The 23,302-nt window shown below is 47.5% G+C and overlaps 1 protein-coding gene across 4 annotated transcripts in view; it reads left to right on the plus strand.

The window, feature by feature from the left end:
* DAPK2 (death-associated protein kinase 2) overlaps positions 1-23,302 on the plus strand; it is a 111,131-nt gene that overhangs the window by 49,382 nt on the left and 38,447 nt on the right. For all 4 annotated transcript variants that reach the window (XM_012645075.1, XM_012645076.1, XM_012645074.1 and 1 more), the window contains 2 exons: positions 8,109-8,330; positions 17,795-17,933. In XM_012645075.1, coding sequence (XP_012500529.1) covers positions 8,109-8,330; positions 17,795-17,933 — 361 coding nt within the window. The remainder of the gene's footprint in view (positions 1-8,108; positions 8,331-17,794; positions 17,934-23,302) is intronic.

Below are 23,302 nucleotides of genomic sequence, written 5' to 3' on the forward strand. Positions count from 1 at the left end.
AATTTGAGACCAGCCTGAGCAACATAGGAAGACCCTGTCTCTACAAAAAATTTAAAAACTAACAGGGTGTGGTGTGCATCTGTAGTCTTAGCTACTCAGGAGGCTGAGGCAGGAGGATCACTTGAACTCAGGAGTCTAAAATTGCAGTGAGCTATGGTGATGCCACTGCACTCTAGCCCAGGCAACAGAACAAGACCCCGTCTCAAAGAAAAAAAAAGATTTTCTTTTAAAAGCCATTATCTGTATAATGGGATATTATGCAGCTATCTAAAATTAGGTATTAAAATAATTTTTAATTATGAGAAGAAATATTCATGAACTATTTTTAAGTGGAGAATTTTAAAAAGTAGGTTTCAAAATAGTATATACAGTATCATCTCATATTAAAACAATGAACAAATAAAAAAGACTTTTCATATACACTGAAAAAAATCAATGCGAGCAGATGCACAAATAGTAATGATGGTTATCTCAGGAAGATAGGATTAAGGAAAATTTTTAGCTGCTTCTTTGTGATTTCACGTTTTCTTTTTTCATTTCTTAATAATGAACATTTTTATTCTGTAACTGAAAAAATCAAGAATGTTTTCTTTTTTAAGCGAGTCTGCCAATGAAGTGCTCCTGCTACACTGAGGGCAGGCTAAGGGTGACAAGGCCCTTCACCCCCGAACTTCCTGCTTCTTTTGTTTACATTATCATTTCTACAAACACTGGCTGAATACCTGTTTTGTGCCCGGTGCTGAGCTGGGCCCTGTGAGAGTTATAAGGATAACAGTTCTTACTCTCCAGGCTCTTACAGCCTGGTTGGTAGTTGAGGGCTAAGATGAATGCCCAGGTCATTTGTTAAAGAAATACTTTCATGGCGTTTGGAGTGTTCAGCATTTCTCTGGGCGTGAAGATGGTACAGGGGCATCTCACTGAGAGTGCCTGAGATCTGCTCTCCTTGCTTAAAGCCCTGTCCCCCTCTGTCTTTGGAAATTTCGTTAGCTAACACGAGTGGTCAGTCTCCATGCAATAGAAAACCCAGAAACCACCCTGTGTGTCTACAGGATGTGTTTCATACTGATACGTACATGTGACTTACTGACCTGCATCAGAGGCTCTAACAGGGATGGAGGTGGAGACCTGAAAGAGATATCTTGGTCCAACCTTTCATTTTTGGATAAGGAAACTGAGGCTCCATGAGAGAAGGGGGGTTGGAAGTTGGTGGTGGAGCCAGGACTCCTAACCCTGTGCTCTGCCCACAACACGCGGTCCTCCCCATTCACAGCCCCTGAGTGTCTGGGAGAGGCAGGCAGTCGTGGGCATTGTCAAGTAATGGTGAGGAACCAAACTTGGGGTAAAAAATTCACAGAAATTCTGAGAAACAGAGACCATCTACCCTAGAAGGCTAAGAGTTGAGTATCAATGAAGAAGTTGCAATAAGAACCCCTCGGGCCATAAGATCCATGTGTACAGAAGAAAATGGAAAGAAATCACTGGTTCTGGTCCATGCACACATCCACCTTCACATGTGCAGACACACACAGTCCTCTGCAGGGCCATCTATTTAGTGTGAATTTTAGGCAAGTGGAAAGACCTTTCTATGCCCAAGTCATTTCCCCATTTGTCCAATGTCTGCCTAAATGTGCCACCATTAAAGCCCTCTTGGTTAAAAATGCTGTTAAAATGTGAAGGTGTTACTTTGGAGGGAGGTCAGATTAACCCTTGGAAATCCTTTGTCACCTCCTGTGAATTTTGGGAAGGATTGCAGGGGGATGTGGGCCAGGAAAAGGTGCAAAGTCCACAGGAGACAGGCTAGGTGCAGGAGAGCTCTTTGTACTAGAGGGGAGGAGTCTGGCAAGTTGGTGGGGGCGGCGGGCTGGGGGAGATGTAGTCTAGAAGATGAGCTGTTCACTTCACCTTTTTATGAGGGACGACCCTATACCCCCACAGTAACAGGAAAGCCTCAAGCCACCCTGGATTTTTCCATCCTTTTTCTGCAGTCCTTTTCTTGTGCTGCAGCATGAGCTCATGTTTAAGGTGTTATACTTTACGGTCCAGTCTCCTGTACTTTGCCCAGGCTGTGGGCCTGGCTGACGTTTCTAGGAGCGAACAAGCTGACCTGCTCTGTTGAAGTTCTTTCGCTAATCCAATGTACGTCTGACTGTCAGGAACTCGGGGGGTGGGAAGGGTGCCTGACCCAACTGAGCACAACTGGCCACTTGACCGCTTGTTCTCCCCTTCCCTCCACCCCACAAGGAGGAGACGAAAGGGCAAGTTCAGCCTCCTGGTGTATTTCCTTGAGGAAGTACCACTTGACAGGGAGGAAGTGGGGTGGAGAGTAGTGACTTGGGGCAGAATGAAGCATTTGTCTATCACTCCCTGCCTCTCCAACCACTGCACGTATTTCTTTCACACCCATGCTATAGATTTCCTTTTCATCGGTGTTTGTCTGATCACTGCAATAAAATATACGCCTCTAAGTTGTGGGGTGTGTCTTGTTTATAGCACTTAGGACGATGATCAATAAATGAGGGTTGGATGGTGAGTGGATGGTTGGGTGAGTAGATGGGCAGGTGGGTGGATAGTGGGTAGGAGGGTGGTACCCTCCAAGCCCAGCATTTCCTCTGTAACCTACGTCATATCAGTGTCTAAAATCTAGATTCTAGACTAAGGGAAATATCAGAGGACACTGAGGTGTATTTTCAGTGAAAACCTTTATATAGGCAAGTCTGACTTAAATTGAGCTTGATTCATTTCAGGTCTTGGACTTACGGGGTCATGCTCATTTGACAACAGCATCAAAATGTGCTAAAACTTAAAAGTAGGTTCCAAAGAGCAATCATACCTCAGCCCGACTTGGCTCTGCTAAACAGTTCCTTCCTTTTTGTGCTTTCGGAGTTTTTCTGACCAAAAAAAAAAGGCCAGAGGAAGGAAGTTAGTCTGTAGGGCCAGGAAATTAAACAATCTCTAACCTGTTAAAGCAGCTGTCACAGACCAGCACGGAGCAGCCACCTGTGACTTTGTGGACAGAGGCCATTTATAGGTCAGACTTCAGTTCCCTGGAGACTTCTGGTTCCTGATACTTACCCTACAAGTATTCCTCACTGTTGACCAGGAGTTTGAGTGACTTCTTAAAAGACTAGATAATAATTCTGAGAAGCACCAGTGTGTTCTGTTTCGCCTTTATTTTCATTTACAATTTGAAACTTCTCTGGGATCACCTGAGAACTTATGTGCTACAGAGCAGTATTTCTCAAACTATGTTCCCTGGAGCTTTTGGGGTTTCATGAAGCCCCTTTAGGCCTCATGGGTGGGATGGCGAGTGGATAGACTCTGAGTGCCTCTCCCTAAAAGAAGCACAGCTTTTTAACTGTTTTACATATTAGACTTTTGTGAAAGATTTGAGAGAGGATTCCATACCTAAAAGAAATTTAAAAGTGATTGTCAAGAAAGACGGTGGCAACGTGGTCAGGGAGGAGAAACGGGTTCATGAAACAGCAAGCTTGGCCCATTCACTGGGAGGAAAGTCCGTTTGAGTGGCCCTGCACCCTCTTCTGTTTGCAGGTTCTCGGCTGATGTTTCTGCTGCTCTAGAGTGTCCAGCTGCTGCGTGCTGACTTTGCCACTACTTCTGCATGCTTCCCCTTGTCTTGCCTGTCTAGTTCCTGACACACTACCCATGGGTTTTTGGTAAATTTTTGCTCCTTATCCTCATCTCTCTGGCCTGTTATCCTGACCTGCTCCCTGCTCTGTTATGTTTCTTCACTCTATGTTGGTTTCCTGGATATCTGGTCCTTCACTTGCCCTCACCTCAATTAACTGTGTCCCCAAGTGTTTTCTGCCTTCCTCGATCCTGACACCACTTGGGGACTGCCACAGTCCTCCCCAGCACTGTCTATTTCTAAGCTGGGATCTGAAGATGGGCTTCATTGCAGCGGAATCAGGTTCAAGAATATGCTGGGATGGGAAAATGGAGGCCAGCATCCGTTCGATGTGGTGATCCAATGGACAGAAAGAAACAGTTGACATTCATGGAAAAAGCATGGTTTACATGGTGCATTCACATCCTTGCCTCATTTCGTTCTCATTACAGTCTGATGAGATTGGGATACTCTTACGTCTGTGTTACACACAAGGAAACTGAGGCTCAGAGTGATGCAATTTGCTAAAGGCAGCAGAGCTGGAAATAGAACCTGGATCTTTTGACTCTAAATTCTGAACTTGGGTATAAGAGATCAAAAACAGGTTGGTTGCTAAAGCGATGAGGGAAAGGATCTTGTTGGTGGGAATTGCGAGTGGCCTGGCCAGAGGATGGATTATTGGGACGAGGTGGGAGATAGGGGTGGAGTCAGCCACAGAGGCTCGGCAGCCAGGCAGAGGAGTGGGGAGATGGCTCAGTGACACCATCTCCAAACAGGCTGTTGCTGTGGGATCTGAGTGTGGGCCCTCTGGGATCAGGCTGATCTGATTTCTATGGACTATATTGGAGCTGCTCTGGCCTTTGAGACACATGGGCTGAAGGTCCCATTCCCCTACCTGTTGGGCTGCACCTGGGCTGGTCTTGACTGGAAGTTTCTAAGCATTATCCCTACACTGTGGCCCTGAAAACTTGCAGGGTAATTCCAGAGGTATCTCAACTCATTGTTCTCCAGGGTGGGAAGAGGAACTGCAGTGACCTTTGTGGGGAAGCAGGAGGAGGAACCCCGTCTCCATGTCCCTCTGCCTTGGAACCCTTCCCATTTGATACCACTCACCTCACACAGCATCTTGTCCCTGGGTCGGGTTTCTGCATTCTGTGCAGCTCTGCCTTATCTCCACCTTGATAAACTGGTGACTTTGGGGCAAATCACACTCTTCATGGACACTTTAGAGTCCTCTGAGAAAGGGAATGAGTTAGACCCCCTCTATTCATAGACCCTACAAAACCTTTAGCAGCTGGCCCCAGGTAGTTGGCAGAACAAGCCTGGTTGGCCATGGCTTCCCACAGAGGGTGGGTGGGCAGGCAGTGGTCCACCTTGTTGCAGACCGTGAGGGTGCCTTGTCTTTTGAGAATTTAAAATCCAATGATAAAATTGAATAAAAATCAGTCTTCTTTTTATTATCACCATGTGCCAGTAATTCTAAACAATGTCAGTGATAAAATACCCCTCCCTTCTGGGGCAGGCCCCTCTCCTCACTCCTCCGGCACTCCAGTGCTGGTTCGTTACCTCGACAGTCTCACCGATGCTGGAGTCAGTAGACATGGGTCTGTGTCCCAGCCCTGTTACCTGGCCCAACTACCAGGACGCTTAACTTCTCTAAGCCTCAGGGTTTTTTATCTATAAAATGGAACTAAGAGATTCGTGTATAGCCAGGGTTGAGAACCACTGCTTTAGGATTAAAAGAGAAGGCTAATTGCTTGGAACAGAGACATTCTCACCTCTGGCTGTGCACTGGAATCATTGGAGTCTTTTAAAATTAAACCGATTTCCTGGTTGCAGGTTCCAGACCATTTGAATCAGTGACTCGTGTCTCTGGGTGCTTCTTGCTCAGCCTTCACATGATCCATTTATTGGTGCTGACCATGGGCCAATGCTGCAAATATTCCCAGTCTTCGCAGTTCGCTAGCAGGGAATCCTGATTCCTGTTTTACAGATGAGGAAATCGAGGCTCAGAGCAGGTAGTGACTTGCCCCAGGTGACAGTGCAAGTCCCCGAGGCCAGGCCTGTCTGACCTTGAAGCCTGGGGCCTGGGCCTAGCGGAGTGTGTTCTTCACTCTTCTGGAAATGGCCCAAGGAGAGGGGAGACCAGCCAGGGCCTTGGCTCTCCCCGAGGTCCCACACAGGACCTCCTGAGCGAAGGGCCCTTCCCGCGTGAAGAGAGGCGAGATGAGTGGTGTTGCCTGGTATTCGGCTCCGTCTTAGTCACCGGCTCCCAAAATACTTCCCTTTGGAGGGGGAAGCTGCCTGCACATTAGTCCTGCCCCTGTCACCTCCCATTGCCACAGCGCTCTCACAAAGAGAAAACTCAGGCAGGAAAAGCAAACACTCATTTGCCTTTTGAGAGTCTGAGAAATTTTTCAGGCATGTGATATGGAAAAAAATTGCCTCATTTCCCTCATAAGATAAAGGGGAAGCTATGTCAAGGTGACCTGAAATGTTTAGATCTACTTTACAAAAAAAACCCTCTTGCCTCTTCACAAGTCAACACGGCGTGGGGCTGGGAGCTGGGGGATTTGGATGCCAAGCCAAACCTGCACCACCACCTGTGTACTCTGTAAACTTAAACGCATCGCTTAAAATCCTTGAGCGTTGCTTTCCCTATTGGAACTCAGGGCTGCTGTGTAAAGGTCACGGATACTCTGAGATGCCAGGCCCTGCCAGCAGCCCCTTGAGGTGTCTGTCAGAGGGAGAGGAGAGGGGCATGGCTGCCCTGACACTGAGACTCACAGCCGCCTGGGACTGGAAGCTTTGTCAAGTGTTTGCTGGCACCCACTAAGGGACCTAATGTCCCCGAGGCCCGAAGTGGCTCCAAGTGGCCATCTGTGTTAGAGATTGCACTGAATGTGTTCACTCTGGCTTTGAGAGGCCTGGCTTCACTCCACCTGCGTCAGTCCCTAATGTGTGGACAGCTCAGAGCCAATATTTGGGGCCTAAATAGCTGAAACTTTAGAGTTAGTGGATAACATAATATAAATTTGGCTCTGCAAAGCCTTCCCTGCCCAGCCCAGCCCCCAGGACTTCTCCATGTGTGCCCGTTGTCTGTGCCTTTGGTCCCTGTCCCTCACTGCCCAGCACAGAGCCTGGCACAGAGCAGATGCTCAGACAGTGTTGAGTGAGTGGAGGATGAGGGGATGGAGAGAGACTTGAATTTGTGTCTGGTGACATCTCTAAAGTGGTCGCCATAGAATGGATTAAAGTGTTGGCGTATCTATTCCGTGCTTGCTCAACTTGACTTTGTTGTTGTTATTGCCACTCAGGTTATTTTGAAGACTGTCTCACTGAGGATTATTCTAATAATGGAGTGGTCCAGACGCAATGCTATTTTCTGAGGCTGGGGCAAATATCCAGAGCGTTTCATTGTGTGTGACTTCTACCCCAGAGCCGCTGAGGGAGTGTATTCTAAGTCTGGAGTCTGGTGGACCCTTATTAAGCCATTAAGCTGAGCCCTAAAACTTTCTGAATTACCCTGAGCAGTGGGCATTTTGGGTGGCAAGAAAACATGAGGCAACGGTGGGCAATGGCAGGAAGGGACCGGGAGGATGCGCAGGAGGGACGGCCACTGGGAAGGCTCCAGGGACTTTGATCTGCTCCTGCTGATTTCCAGAAGTGAGATGGAGAAGCAGAAGGCTGCTGCCCTTCCCCGTGGGGTGGGCTGCCCTTCGAGCACTCAGGGGAGCCAGCTCAGAGCTGCCTGCCGCTCTGGCATGGACGCTACGTCGTGGTTGCTGTCTCGGTCCTTGGAGTGAAGGATTTCCGGGCCCAGCCCTAGGTGCTAGCACCTGAAGGGGACTATGCGTGGTCTGGACTCCTTAAACTGTCTCAGAGGCTGTGTGGACAGTGGGTTGTCTGGCTTTGAGGCTTGGCTTTGCATTAACTCTGTGATTACCTCAGGCAAGTGACTCGACTTCTCTTTGTGCCTCAGTTTCCTAATTTTACAACTCTATGGTCATGCTAGCCCTCTCACTGTGATGGTCTCCCACTCTGATAGCTTACTTTGTTAGGCTGCCTCCATTCCGACCCCCACCCAAACCAGGATCCCCACCAACCCGATCTGCTTATGGACACTGCGATTTCATCTGGTGGATACTCAACTTGGGCTCTAACTGAGGCTCTGCAATGGCAAGGCTGTGTCATCCTGATCGATGACCTGTCAGGGCCTCAGTGTTCCCCTCTGTACACTGGGAATAACACTGCTAACACTCATTCCTAGTAAAAGATTCAGGATTCATGTGAACAGAAGGGAAGCCCGCTACCTGCCCCACCTCAGTCACGGGTTGTCAGCCAGGTGGGGATGCTGTCCGGTGGACGATCCTTCCTGTCCTGGCAGAATGACTCTGAGTTAGTGTGGCCTGGTAGCTGACAGTGGGGTCGCTTCCCTGATGCCACAATGACATCCTAATCAGGTGGGTCTGTGTCCCCGCAGCGGCCAGTTTGCCATCGTCAAGAAGTGCAGGGAGAAGAGCACGGGCCTGGAGTATGCAGCCAAGTTCATCAAGAAGCGGCAGAGCCGGGCGAGCCGGCGTGGCGTGAGCCGGGAGGAGATCGAGCGGGAGGTGAGCATCCTGCGGCAGGTGCTGCACCCCAACGTCATCACGCTGCACGACGTCTACGAGAACCGCACCGACGTGGTGCTCATCCTTGAGCTGTGAGTGGAGTGCTGCGACCGTGGAGGGGCAGCAGGGGCAGGCAGGGTGGTGGAAGCTCCGGCTACAGGCCCCAGGGGGCAGCGGCAACCTGGGCTAAGCTCAGCCGGAGGAGATGCAGTCAGGTAAAGTCAATTTCCCTCTGCCTCAGTTACCCCCAGCCTCCTTCTGAAACTGGGCCAAAGGAGGGCTGAGCTTGCTGAGTAGCAGGGGCAGAGGGCGATGGTCTGAGTCTGGCTTTTGTTGGGCCCTGGGGATTAAAGGGAAGAAATGACTGCACTGGGGTCATTTCCTGGCTGGAGGAGCATGTGGGAGGGTGAGAAGGGCAGGGGTGGGGTGGGGAGCAGGGGAGGCTGTCAGGGAGGGAACTGATCCATGAGGAGGGGAAGAACAGATGTCCTCCGGGCTCTGCGAAGCTCTTCTCCAGCCCTTTCCTGGGGAAAATCCACTGCTTTTGTGCTGTGTTTGACGCCTTTATTATTATAGCTCTTATTTAGGGAGCCCTACCATCAGCCAAGCATTTGCTAAGTCCTTTATATTTGTCATCTTGTTCAATGCTTACAGTGACTATGATGAGGGAAATGTCTTACTAACATGGAGAGGATATTTTGTATTCACTGTGCCAAATGCTAATACCTTACCTAATCCTTATAACAATGCTGTCACACAGAGGCTCTTATCATCCCTGTTTTACAGACAGGAGCACTAAGCCAGATCCCTTACAAAACCCTATAGCCAGGAAGTGGTGGGGCCAGGACTTGAGTCCACATGGCTGGCGCAGACACCTGTGAGCATGAGGCGGGATGGCCTTATGCTGGCCTAGCTGGGGAGGACTTCTCAATGCTTAGTGGGATTTGGATAGGTAACACCAAGATTCTGAGGGTTGGCTGGCGACCCTGGTGTACTGGAGGCATCTCCACGGAACAGGGAGGTAGGGCTCTGGCAGATAATAGAGTTTGAGTTGGTTTGTGGCACAAGTCATAGTGGCTGTGTCCATTGGACTGTGTCCAGTCCAGAGCAACGCCCCATGTTAAGAATGTTCTGAGCCTCACAAGCATGTATGCATCTGCCAGTTAGCAGGGGAATGGTGGTGTCTGTCTCAGCATTTCCTGATTTTGTGCCTTTGGGCAAGTCACCTTAGCCCTCTGAGCTTCAGATCTCATCTGTAAACCAGGCAGCCATCCTTAACCTGCCTACAGATTGGGTGGACCACCTGACATTTGAGATTATTCTAATTTGAGAACAACTCTGTTGTTGGCAGGATATAGATTTAAGTAGCAGATGGGCAGTTGCATACTCTTGCATTTGATTCTTAAATTATCCATTTCAATGTTTAAATGTATAGAATTGCTCATGCTCTCCCCTTCTCTAGCTGCCAGTATGCTCCATGTTTCTCCCGTGGACCTCCTGGCCAGCTGGACTAGTTGATGGATGCACCTGCCTGATCTAGACAGAAGCCGGATGGGGGCTGGGTGCAGTGGCTCACACCTGTAATCCTACCACTTTGAGAGGCTGAGGCAGGAAGATTGCTTGAGGTCAGGAGTTCAAGACCAGCCTGAGAAAGAATGAGACCCCGTCTCTACCAAAAATAGAAAAAATTAGCTGGGCATGGTGGTGCACTCCTGTAGTCCCAGCTACTCAGGAGGCTGAGGCAGGAGGATCGCTTGAGCCCAGGAGTTTGAGGTTGCAGTGAGCTGCGATGATGCCATTGTACTCTACCCAGGGTGACAGACTGAAACTCTGTCTCAAGAGAAAAAAAAAAGAAGCCAGATAGGGTCCCCCAGGTGTGGACAGCCCGAGGTGTGGCATGCCCCAAGACGAAGGCTTAGCAGTTGGCATCCTGATTCCCAACAGAGAGTGACAAGCATACTTTGCTGGGAAGGCAAGGCCACTTTATTAAAAGTTTATTATAAAAAAAACTTTCAGTAACTAAAAAGATATTACATTCATGATCCTACAACCCAAACGCTGCTATTTATGTTTTTCTGTGGTTCCCCTCAATCTTTATTTGTGTACAATCATTGTACTTGTATAATTCCTGCTCTACTTTTTTTTCCCGGTTAACATAATTCCATAAATTGCCTTTTCTCTTTTAACTGACTGTATCCTGTTTCATTGAACTACATACCCGTGTTTCCCTATTGTTGGACATTTGGTTTTTATTTCCCAGCTTTTGACCTTTACACATTGTATTGATAAAACAACTTTCCTCCTTTGATTTCCCCTTTTTATTTTGAATTAATTCTTTCAGCTAAATCCCTAGGATTGAGCTAAAGTCTACAAGAGTGGGGCGATTAGGTCAAAGGCTGCATTGTTGGGGCTTTGATGTACTCACTTCTGAGGAAGGGTGTTGGGTAACCAGTGCCATTGCAGCGCAGGACTGTTCCTGTTTGCCTGCAGCCTTGCCACTCCTGGGTCATTGGTTATAAAACATTTTTCATTATTTATTGATCTTTATAGTTATAAATTGATACTTTCTTGTTGTTTTAATTGGCACTTCTTTAATTGCTGGGGAAATTACCTGCTTCTCCCTGTTTGTAGAAACCCAGGAGTGGGGGTGGGGGATGCCCTTGAGATGTCCCTGTTTCTCCCAGGAGGCTCACAGTCAGCCAATGGTTGTGTGCCGCCTTCTAGTGAGCTCAGGTGCACCGTGCATAACAGCAGCTGTCACGCCAGTGCTCCCGTGACTCGCTTGGGCTGCTGTGCTTGTTGAGTTTTGTCTGTTCACAGTTTCTGTCTCCACCTTCTCTTCCAAGCTGTCTCATTGCTCTCAGGGTGCCCATCTGTGGAGTGCTAAGGATTTGTGAGATTAGAAAAGACCCAAGCTTGCTAAGACTGTGCCTAACTGTGTGTGGCAGGGTCTGAGAGGGAGGATCTCCCAGGAGAGGAGTTTATGGACTTTGTGCTTGGACTTGGTGACTCCTGTTGGGCTGATCAGGAGTCTTTGGCCTCCTGATCCTCACTGTGCCTTAGTAGGAAAGTGGGTTTGCCCAGTAGTTGAACATGGTGTTAGTGTCCATCTCCTTAGTTGAAACGTGCTCAGTTGCAGGTTTTATGGATAAGTCTACCCTGATCCCAGTGCCCCTCTCAGCAACTGTTGCAGGGCTTCCTCCTGCTTTCTGCTGAAGTGCCCAGCACCAGCAGGACATGCCCAGCTCTGGTTTAAGTTCCCTTCAGCTGTTATTATCCCATCTGTGACCTCCTTAGAAGCAGCTGCCTGTGGTCATGGCTATTGAAGGCAGGGTTGGGAAGGATTTAGTTGTCCAAATAAATTGACTTCTGTATGGTATAAAGAATACATTCAAAATCTCAGTAGATTAACTCATGATACATATGGAGCTTGCCTTGAAAAATGTACTTCTCCCCTGCGAGGGTTGGGCAGGCTTCCTGTCACTGGCCCCTGACTGCTCTGGGGCCTCCTTGACTCCAAGCCTGTGGAAAGCGATACCCTGGTGGTTGCATACCAGAGAAAGGCCTGGCGGGGTGCTTCAGGGTGGTGGCGATGCTTCCCAGTCCCCCGGATTGAGTCCAGCTTCCTGGGGCCCAGCAGCTCTGGCAGCATCCTTCCCCCATTGCCACCTACGCAGTTCATTTGCGCACACATTCCCGGAAGAGTCTGAAAAGCATTTCCAGCAGGCAGACCAACCTGCAGGGAGGAAGGAGGCAAAGGTCAGATTAGCAGGAAGGAGGCAATCCTGGGAATATGAGAGAAGAGAGGAGGCCAGGCTCTGAGGTTTTGCTTTTTATCTTAAAGCTAAAGAGACTTAGGATGTGAGAGGAAAGAACTTGGAAGGAGATGGGGAATGACTCCAGGGCGGAGGTCTTACAGCTGAGAAGCCCTTGCTAGGACCTGTTAGGGGGAAAAAGAAATAAAAGACAGGCTCCTTGACTGGGCTATGAAAAGAGATGGTGACTGAGCATTGATGTGAATGTCCCCAGCCTGGTGTCCAGGACTTGGACAGTTACCCCAGGCAGGTCATCAGCCTCCCACCTTTCTGTGTCCCTAGGGGAGAGTCTGAGGGCCATAGGGGCTGTTCCCTTCTTCATCCCAAGGAGACCATGCCTCACCAGCTCTGTTACCCAGGCTAGAGTGCAGTGGCATCATCATAGCTCACTGCAACCTCAAACTCCTGGGCTCAAGTGATCCTCCTGCCTCAGCCTCCCAAGTAGCTGGGACTACAGGTGCGCCCCACCATGCCCGGCTAATTTTTCTATTTTCTGTAGAGAAGGGGTCTTACTCTTGCTCAGGCTGGTCTCAGACTCCTGGCCTCAAACAACCCTCCTGTCTCAACCTCGCAGAGTGCTAGGATTACAGGCATGAGCCACCATGCCCGGCCATGTTGGTATTTTTAATGTTTTATTTCCTTCTTTTCTTTTTTTATTCACCATATTTCTATTGAATATCTTTCTCACACCAGGTGCTGTGGAATCAAACATAATCTAGCTGGGTAGAGAGAGACCAATAGTGAAGCCCAATGTGGTAAGGGCTTGGATGCAGCTGAGCAGGGGTATCAAAGTGCTGCCCAGTGCCCGGGGTGGCTTCGAGGCTTTTCTTTTTGCATCAGCAACTCAGGCTTTGTAACATGGAGGGATCGTGGTGAGAGGGACACGTGATAGACTGGGGATGAGCCATCTGGGTCTAAATCCTGGTTCTGTCACTTACTAGCTGTATGACCCTGGGCAAGCCACTTGTTTTCTTGAGGCCTCAGTTTCCTCATCTGACAAATGGGGACAGAGGTTCCATTTACTCCTCAGGGTGGATGTGAGGCTCAGGTGAGAGAATGTTTGAGAAAACACATGGCACTGGTGGTAGAATTCAGATAAACTCTAAATCAAGCCCACTTCCACTGCTGCCCCGCCCCCCGACAATGATGTGGTGTGTGGTATTTATGTCACGGGCTTTATCAAGGATCTCACAGCACTTATCCAACATTGCATCAACATTCCTCCCACTCCCACTTCTACCTCTGAAGGTGGCCATGAGACCATATTTTTTCCCCCACTACTGTTTCACAAGAAGAAAAGCTGAGCCTTAGTACTCTCACATGCCCCACCCCAAAGTTGAGTCTTTGTTGTGGAAGGATTGGGGTGACTGTCCTGGCCCTTTGACCCCAGCCTGCAGAGTAGACTCAAGGTTACTCCTTCAGCACCTGGGAGATGCTCCAGGTTCCAGCACCTGTCCCAGGTGGGAGTGAAGTACAGGATGACCTCACTCATGAGATACTGAGAAACTGATACACCAGCCTCATCCCCAACACCCAGGCAGCCACCTGAGGCCACAGCCAGCTCACTAAGCGGAGGGGCACTGTAGCTGTAGCAGACGGTATGCTCAAATGTGCCATCTTATTTCACTCTCTTCACCCTTTCACCTTCCTCTCTCTCTCTTTTTTGATGGCATCGATGTGTTGGAAAAACTAGGTTATTTGTCCCATTGATGATCTTACAGTTTGTATTAGACTTAATTCCTTCCTCATGGTATTATTTAACTTGTTCCTCTATCCCCTGTATTTCTTGTAAACTTATCGTTAGATCTAGAGGAGATACCCTTCTTATTGGTGCTTTCCAATAGAAATGTACATATGAACCACATACATAATTTTAAATTTTCTAGTAGCCATATTGAATAAGTAGAAATAGGTGAATTAATTTTAATGATATTTTATCTAACCCAACATATATATCATTTTAACATGTCAATATAGAAATTATTAATGAGATATTTTACATTCTTTTTTTCATACTAAGTCTTCAAAATCCAGTGTGAATTTTATACTTTTCAACTCATATGCAATGCAATGGTTAAATTGAAGTGCAATCCTATCAAAACAATAAAGTTGTGTTTCATGGGAAATATTTTACACCACTTCAGTTTTTAAATTAGAATTAATTAAAATTAAATAAAATTTAAAATTCAGTTCCTCAGTTGCGCTAGTCATATTTCAAGTGATCGGTAATCACATGTGACTGGTGGCTACTGTATTGGACAGCATATATATAGAACGTTTTCATCACTGCAGAAAGTTCTGTCGATAGTGCTAAACAAGAGGCTTAAGCAGATTTAGGTTCAATTTTTTGGGTCACAGTATGTCAGAAGTGTTGCTGTGTACTTGCTACTGCACCACATCATATCCAGTTCTACTTTTCAAGATGCTAAGATTATCAAGTGGGTCTAGGTGTGTTTCTAGGCATTTTGACAGAAAGGAGGAAAGAATATTGATGCTGTTTATTTAGGATGGGCTAGGTGGCAGGGAGTGATTCCCAAAGCTGGGATAGAGCCATTCTGGCCATATAAGAATCATCTGAGGATACGCAGTGTGATATAGTAGTTGAGAGTCATTCTGCTTGGGTTTCAATCCTGACTGTGCTACTTACTAGCTGTGTGACTGTGGGCAAGTCACTTAACCTTCTGGAGCTTCTGTCTCTTTAACTGTGAAACAGGAAAATAATAATCCTTAGCTTAGAGGATATTATGATGATTAAATGAGTGTGCTTAAAGCACGTAACATAGAGTAAGTGTTCAGGGAATAGTAATTACTATTATTATGTTGTTATTATTGCAAAAAATACAGGTTGTAAGGCCTTTCTACTAGAGAATCTAATTTGTTAAGATCTATGGTGGGATCTGGGAACGTGCATTTTAAATAGGTTCTCTAAATGATCCCAAGATCCTGGATTCCTTGGCCCAGATCTCTTCCTGAGATTTTTTTTTCTGTGGTGACCTTTGGCTCTGTCCCTGCCCCAGAGAAGCACATGCTGCATGGATACCCCAGCATCTGTCAGAGGATAAACAAGCCCAGTAGGGTTGCCAGATTTAGCAAGTAAAAACTATTTTATCTAGCAACTCTAAATCCCAGGGGAGATTGTTTTTGCCTTGTGGGTCTCCATTCTTATCCACATCAACCATAAAGTGCAAGAGTGTGGAGTGTGAAAAATGTAGTATTCTAGAGTTTTTAGAGATTAATATAATTAGTGGGGTCTTATGTTTAAATTAGGATCATGACTAGATTCTCCTGAGCCTATGAACAGGCATCTTTTATAAAATTAAAGAAACGGTGCTTTAGAGCCATCTTGTCCAGGGTGCTCATTTTGCAGGTGAGGAAACCAAGGCCTGCCTGGAGAAGGTAACCAAGTTGTCCAAGGTCAGTGGCAGGGCTGGAATGGAATATGGGTCTCCAGTTTCTGGCCTAGCATTTGTTCCTCTTTATCATCTGTCTTAGTCCATTCAGGTTATAGCATTCTGTCCCTAGGCCCCCCAATTCATGTCTTTCTCAAATGTAAAATACATTCATTCCATCCCAATAGCTCCCAAAACCTTAACTCATTCTAGCATCAACTCCAAAGTTTAAAGTCCAAAGTCTCATCTAAATATCTAAATCAGATATGGGTGAGACTCAAAGTATGATTGGTTCTGAGGCAAATTGCTCTCTAGTTGTGAACATGTGATATTGAATGGGTTACATGCTTCCAAATTACAATGGTGGAACAGGCATAGGATAGACATTCCCATTCCAAAAGGGAGAAGCAGGAAAGAAGAAAGGAGTGACAGGTCCCAAGCTAGTTCAAAACCTTATATCTCAGAATAATCTTTTGCTCAATGCTCCTCCCTCCAGACCCACTGGGTTGGAGTTGCCTGCCTATAACTCTCCCAGGCTGAAGTTGCACTCCTTTACTGGTATGGAGTCTCGGGGCAACCCCACCCCCATGGCTCTGCTGGCCATTGCCCTAGAGATTGAAATCCAGGTGGAGGCAGACACACACCCACCAGCTTTGCTTGGCACAGAGCATGCTACATCCTTGCCCTTGGGGAGCCGCACCTGGTATTGCTAAGGAGTGTGGCAACAGAGTTTGGGGAGCAGAGCCTACAATGTAAGGCAGCACTGGGCAGTGGAGGCCCCTCCTTTGATATCATTCTGCCCCCAAGGCCCTGGCCCGTGGATCTGCGATAAGAGAGGCCTCCCCTGTTACCTTCCAGGATCTCTGAAATGACTTCAGGGTCATTCTAACAGTCTGGAACAATAGGTCCTGGTTTTTGTTTAGGTGGCTGACTAATTTCCCTATTGTCTTGATGAATAGCACCTGGCTTCCCTTGAGATGGCCGATCGTACCAATCTCCTTACCAAACAGTGCTTGGTCATACCTTTGTTCTCTCCCAAACAGATTCTCTCATTTGTTCTGATACGAATAGGCTCAAATTTTTTCAAACTTTTAAGTTTTTATTCCCTTTTGACTAACAATTCCATCCTTAAATCATTGTCTCTTTCTGCATTTTACAATAAGCAATCAAGAGAAACCAGGTCATTCCTTCAGTGCTTTGCTTAGGAATTTCCTCAGCCAAATATCCAATTTTATTGCTCACAATTTATTGCTTCCACAAAACACTAAGACACAAACACAATTCAGCCAAGTTCTCTGTTACTTTATAACAAGCATGATCTTTCTTCCATTGCCCAATAACACATTCCTCATTTCCATCTGAGACCTCATCAGAATGGTCTTTACCATCCACATTTCTACTAATATTCTTTTCACACCCACTTAGGGATTCTCTAAGAAGACTGAGAAATGTCCTCCTCTTCTTCTGAGGCCTCACCAGAATCACCCTTAATGGTTCATTCATGGCAATGTAGGCTTTTTCTTGCCTGTTCCTCAAAACTCTTCCAGCCTCTGCTTGTTAGCCAGTTCCAAAGCTGCTTCCATGTTTTTAGATGTTTGTTACAGTAGCACACCACTCTTGGTATCAATTTCTTCTCTTATCCATTCAGGCTGCTGTATAACAAAATACTATAAACTTGGTAGCTGACAAACAATAGAAATTTATTTCTCATAGTACTGGAGGTTGGGAAGTCCAAGATCAAGGTGCTGGTAGAGCCAGTGTCTGGTGAGGGCTCGCTTCCTCATAGATAGCTGTCTTCTCACTGTAACTTAACGTGATGGAAAGGGCAAATGAGCCCTCTGGGGTCACTCTTATAAGGACAATAATACCATTTGTGAGGGCGCCCTGTCTTCATGACCTAATCACTTCCCAAAGCCCCCACCTCCTAATACCATCACCTTGGGGTTTAGGATTTCAAAATATGAATCGGGGGGAACACAGACATTCAGGCCATAGCATCATCTCACAGTGCTTGTTTCTGTCCTCCGCCATCTCCGTCATATGGTGGGGAGAGGGCAACATCTAGGGTAACCAGGGAGGTGGGCCCAGAGTGTGAACAGTGGCCCTTCTGGCAACACCCTCAGGGTGATTCCTGCCCTTGAGATCCAAAAGAAAGAACACAGCACATAGAAGCAAAGTCAGTTCCTGGTGCTGGTTGGACCAGCCTATGACGTGAGCGAGGGGGATTCTGCCATACGGGGTCCCCAGGGAAGGCGGGGTGGTTTGTCAGGTTCAGGGGTTGCACCCATCAATCAGCCTGGCCTCCTGACACAAGGCTGACTGAGCGTGGGCCCTCCCGCTGGTGTCTTACAGAGTGTCTGGAGGAGAGCTCTTCGATTTCCTGGCCCAGAAGGAGTCACTGAGTGAGGAGGAAGCCACCAGCTTCATTAAGCAGATCCTGGATGGGGTGAACTACCTTCACACAAAGAAAATTGCTCACTTTGATCTCAAGGTCAGTAAGAGGAGAGAGAGAAAAGAACCAGAGTTTAGGAAGGAGGGGCCCAGTCCCTCCCAGTATCATTGCCAGGGGGCACCCAGCGCCCACTCAGCCCTCCTCCTTTGTCTTTCAATTGAAAACCCTGAGCTCCTGCGAAAGAAACGATGCCATGGAACCTGTCCACTTCTCTCCAGTTTCAGTTTGCATCTCAGGTTTTCTGCACACAGGGGCTGAGTGCAAGAAGCTTCTTAATCAGACTGCAGCACCGTATCTCTTTCAGGGAGCTGGTTGGGCATAATTTTTAAGGAAGTAAACCAGTGACAGGAAGCTTGAAACCAAACGTATTTCACAGGCTGAACTTTTCGGTAACGAAGAGTAAGTCCTGGGAAGAGCTAGGAGCGTTTACATTGTTGAGGTTAGCCTGCTCTCCAGACCCACATTGCTTGCCCAGAGCTTATACATTTTGGAGCCCAGGGACCACTGGCTGACCCCCTCTGCCCTGCCCCAGGCTCTGGCCATAAAACTGCTTCTAGGGCCACCGATCATTTGTGGTAACTGGTATTCAGGGCCAAGAAAAATTTACTGTGACCACACAGGACTTTGTAAAGCAAGCATGTGGTCAAAGTAAAAGGACTGGTTCCCTTAGTAAGAGAGCTCAATTGCAAAGGCTGGTGAGCCTCTACAGACACCTACAGCATAAAGGTCCTCTGACTTGTAATCAAACCCATGACCTGTTTCCCAGGGAGGAGACCCATTCATTTTTCTATCCAAAATTCCCTATGATCTTTCAAGCACTGTGCTGGGTGCCTGGGTATTGCTGCAGATGCAAAATCCACTGAGGGCCTGTCTGGGCTTAGTTCCTCTTTTCCAGAGAATTTAGTGTAGGAAATAGAAGAGAAAGATGAACAACTCTCAGTGTTCTGATAAGAGGGAAGCACAGGGGACTGGGGAGCTGGAGGGAAGAGATGCCCAAGTCAGACTAGGGTATCAGAGAGGGCTTCCTGGAAGAGGTGGTATTGAGTTGAGTTCTGAACAAGTGGCAGGAGGGAGCAGAGGGGAATGGCCTTCTGTGGAAGAGAGGCCAGCATTGTAGCGTCACAAAACAGAGCAGTGCATTCAGGAAGTACGGGCATAGGGAGTATGTGCTGAGTGGCTGGAAAAGGTGCCAGGAGGAACGCAGGAGACAGATACAGGGTGTGAACACTAAGCCAAGGAGGTTGCACTTTACCCTGAGAGATACGGGGGCCAGGCAAGCAGCGAGGTGAGGGGAGCAAGGATGTGTTTCAAAACGATCCCTGTGGCTGGGAGGATAGACTGGGGGCAGCTGGGAGGCTGGGGGCCCAGCTAGGAGGATAACGTAGTAATCTGGGTGACATGTGAGGATGGGTCTGATTCAAGATCTATTGCAGAGGTCAATCTGAGGATTGATTAGGTACCTAGTTAGATGAGATGCAGAGGGCAGAGTCCAGGATGACACCCAAATTCTGGCTTGGGCCTCTGGCCCAAGGAGGGTATGGTGTGCCAGTAGTCCCACACACAGGTCCCTGCCCCAGCTCATACTCTGCCTCATGGGGTGACCACTATGAGTCCCCTTAGCATGATCCCCCTTTCCTATGCCAATTGTCTTAGTATTTTTAATGCTATTTGTAATACCTCCAACAGAAGATGTCTTGCAGAGTCTTGACCAAAGAGGGTGAGGCCTGGGCAGGCCTTTGGACATAAGAGTGGTAATACACCAAGCAGGAAACAGTCTGCCTGGATTGCACCTGTGTCTCCTTCCTGGTACTGCTATGGATAATTAACTTGTTTTCTTGTGTCTTTGCTGGCTCGAGGATACCAGCCTCAAAATGAGCTCCTTTGTCTTTTCCCTAGTAGGTCTGGTACAGGTAGGAGGAGTTGCTGGAGCCCGCAGGCCCTGATGGCTATAGCAGGTTCATGAGTTTTTGTTTGTTTGCATAGCAGCTTACTGTGCTAAGGGGAGCCCTGAGTTGGCCTTAGTCACACAGGGGTTTGATCCTTGCTCTGCTGTGTATCAGAGTACACCCAACCTCAGTTTTCCAGCTTCAATGCAAATAATAACTCCTACCTGGCAGAGTTGCTGTAAGGGTTAGAGAGAAGAAGCATTAAGTGCTGAATATGGAATAGGTGCTCTGTAGTAGTAGCTGTTGTTATTATTTCCCTTCCCAGAACAAAGGAAAAGAAAACACAACTCTTGTTACAGTGTTTTGGGCCCTGATAGACTAGGAAAACAAACCCTGGCAGTGCAATTCTAAATTGCTCAGCAGTGAGCGGAGGTTGGTTCTAGGTGGGACTGCTGGCGGGGGCTTGTATCTAGCTCCTGGGCTCGGTCTGGACATTTTCCATGACCTGGAGACAGTTTGGGTTTCCCCTGGATGATGTGGGGTGAGGATGCTGCAAACCCCTACCACATTCATGTATCTGTAGAGTTGTGAGGACTCTGAGCTCTCGGACTCCCCCATGCGTGAGGCCCTTGGCCCAGGCCCAGTTGGGCAACTTCAGGGAGTGGTGAGTAGCTGGAACTCAGAGGGATGACCTCAGGATTGGGTAGACGCTTCCCGGAGCCAGAACGTGGGTCTGTGTGTCCCCTGGATGGAACTTCCTGCCAGCTGGAAGGGATCAGGCAGAAGGTCCAGCTGGTAGCTTAGGGGAAGTTTCTTGGTTCCATGGTGTTTCCTACCATACAAAATGCACATTTTTCTTCCTGATTTTCATTCTCCACGAGGGACCTTTGCTTTCCTCTCCTGCTTGTACTCTGTTACTCCTCATCAAGTGAGTCAGGCAAGCCTTGCTGCCCCAGGAACACGGCCACCATGTCATCTCCACACCCCTACTCATAACCTGCTTTCCATGCTCACCTTCCAGCTTAAAAAGGAGCAGGCGATGGAGGAGGGTCACTCTCTGGCCTGCCTTTGGAATGGGAACGAGCTCTCCTCAAGCTGCTATTTGATAAGCTCCTCCTATGTTCAGCCATTGTGCTAGGGACAGCCAGGCTCTGTTCCTGCTTACTGCATGTTCCCCGCCTTGTTGCAGAGAGCAGACAAATCTACAAATTAACATAAGATAAGCAGTCTTGGTAAAAACACATCATGACATGCTCTTGCCCAAAAATCTGTGATGGGTCTTTGTTCGCCTTAGGTTAAGTGAACCCATTCTCAGCATGGCATTCAGGCCTTTCTTGCACTGCCTCAGCCCGGTTTCTGGCCTCATCCACCCTTCCCCACCCTAAAAATCTAGCCCCAAGCAACAAAATGACAGATGCAATTCTGGCCTCTCTCCTCCTCTGTTTGTGCTGTTCCCATTCAGGATGCTGCTGCTCTTCCTTTTTTCTGCTCACGGACTTCCTGCTCATCCTTAGAGGCCTGGCAGAAACCCCATTTCTTCTAGGAAGCCTTTGCCATCCCTGCCGTCTCCCAAAAGCATAGCTAAGGACTAACCTGCCTCTCTGCTTCTGTTGCCCTTTGTACAAACTTCTGCTGAGAGCATTTGTCACCGAGTCACTTTGTGCTGCACAATGCCTGACACATGGGGAAGTCACTCAGTGTTGAATGAATGAATGAAAGAATGGATGCTTTAGTGAAGACCAAACACATGGATGCCTAAGGCCCTTTCGTGTCTTACCAGGAAAATGCAAATGAGGTTGCAGGCAGATTTCAGTTCACCGATGTGAACAATTATTGAGGGCCTACTGTATACCATGGTGGGGATAGAGTGACAAACATCAACATGCTGGGGTACCGGCCTTCCAGGGGCCACCATCTCCTGGGAGATGGGCACAGTGATACTCGGTGTGGACGCCATCTGAAATAAAAGCTAACCAATTCTCACCAACAAATGCTCACGTCCAGGGGATGAGCTCTCTGTCTCAGCAGAGTGGAGGCCATCCCAGTGTGTGTTGTACACTCACCGCAGAAAGGCCCGCTGACGTGAGGAGGTGGAGGCGGTGGGGCAGATGATACTGCCTTATGTTGACATGGACGGAAGCAACACTGGGGCTGCCTGCCCCTCAGTACCAGGTAGCATCAGACCTGCCTTCAGACGGGCCTTCTGCAGAACGGATCACCCGAAATGGGCTCAGGACCTCCCAGGAGCCTCACCCTGGTGCATGATCCCAACATAAAGGCTTTACAGACGGCATTTTTGTGTGGTTTTGTTTATTTTGGATTTGGGCATTTCCGCTCTGAGTATGGGTGTGTCCTTCCCCCCACTCCTGAGCCCGATCCAACTTAAGAATCCAGAAATGGAAGATAGTCTTCAAGTCTGATGGTATTTTAAGCTAAGAAACGAGCCATGAGAATTGATTAAAATTGTGTGCAAGCCAGGAACCCAGAACTCTGAGGGGGCTTTTGCTTTATATAAATAGTGTTAAGAGGGGTGAATTCCTTCCTGAGCAAGATACTCCAAAATCCAAATTCCTCTGTGCCCTGAATCATGCTTTGAGCTGTTCTTATGTTCATGGTATGATGTGTTCTGCTGGTCAAGCTTTTATAAGAAATATAGTGATAATACTTTAAATGTACAGGGACTTTCTAGAATACAGCATGCTTTCACATCTGTTTTCTCATTTGATCCTCATTGAAGTACAAGGTATTGAGATTTTTACGGACAAGGCAATTGAGATTCAGAGAGGTTAAGTAACTTGTCCAAGATCACACAGGTATTAAATAATAGGGCTGGGACTTGAACTTAACCAGTGAGGAAACACTAAGCAAAGCTCGAGGTCACCAGATTTTATTCTACCAGATTCTGGATTCACAGTCCAGATTTCTTACTACTTAGGATATGGCTTTGCACACAGTTAATTGAAAGGTCGGTACCGTGCCATAAATTTATTCTTTACATAGTTAATTTCTCATCTGGTTACACTGTTTTTGCTTTCTAATAATTGTGTTCTCTTTCTAATAAGTTATCCCTCATACTTAAAAAATTAATTTGTATTTTATTAATGGCTATGGAATATGCATGTGTTTGAAAGTAGAACTTAAGAATGAAACTCTTTTCATACGAAAACCTGGAGGCATGGAATGGAGGTGAGATTTGGCAGGGATTTAGCTGGCAAGATGGGTTAGGGTGAGATTGTAAAGGTTCAGGGCCAGACCAAAGAGTTTCTGTAGGCAGTCACAGCCATAGATGGCTTTTCCCTCAAAACTATTTATTGGGAAAAAATTTCAGAACATTTGAAGACATTGGAAGAATACAATGGGCACTATTACACTTTCCTCCTACATTCAACATTTGGCCACATTTGATTTACCTCTTTCTGTCCTTAAAAATGAAAAAACATGGCTGGGCGTGGTGGCTCACGCCTGTAATCCTAGCTCTCTGGGAGGCCGAGGCGGGCGGATTGTTTGAGCTCAGGAGTTTGA

This window comes from Propithecus coquereli, unplaced genomic scaffold (genome assembly GCF_000956105.1).
Source record: "Propithecus coquereli isolate 6110/MARCELLA unplaced genomic scaffold, Pcoq_1.0 Scaffold224, whole genome shotgun sequence".
NCBI classification, from domain to species: domain Eukaryota; kingdom Metazoa; phylum Chordata; class Mammalia; order Primates; family Indriidae; genus Propithecus; species Propithecus coquereli.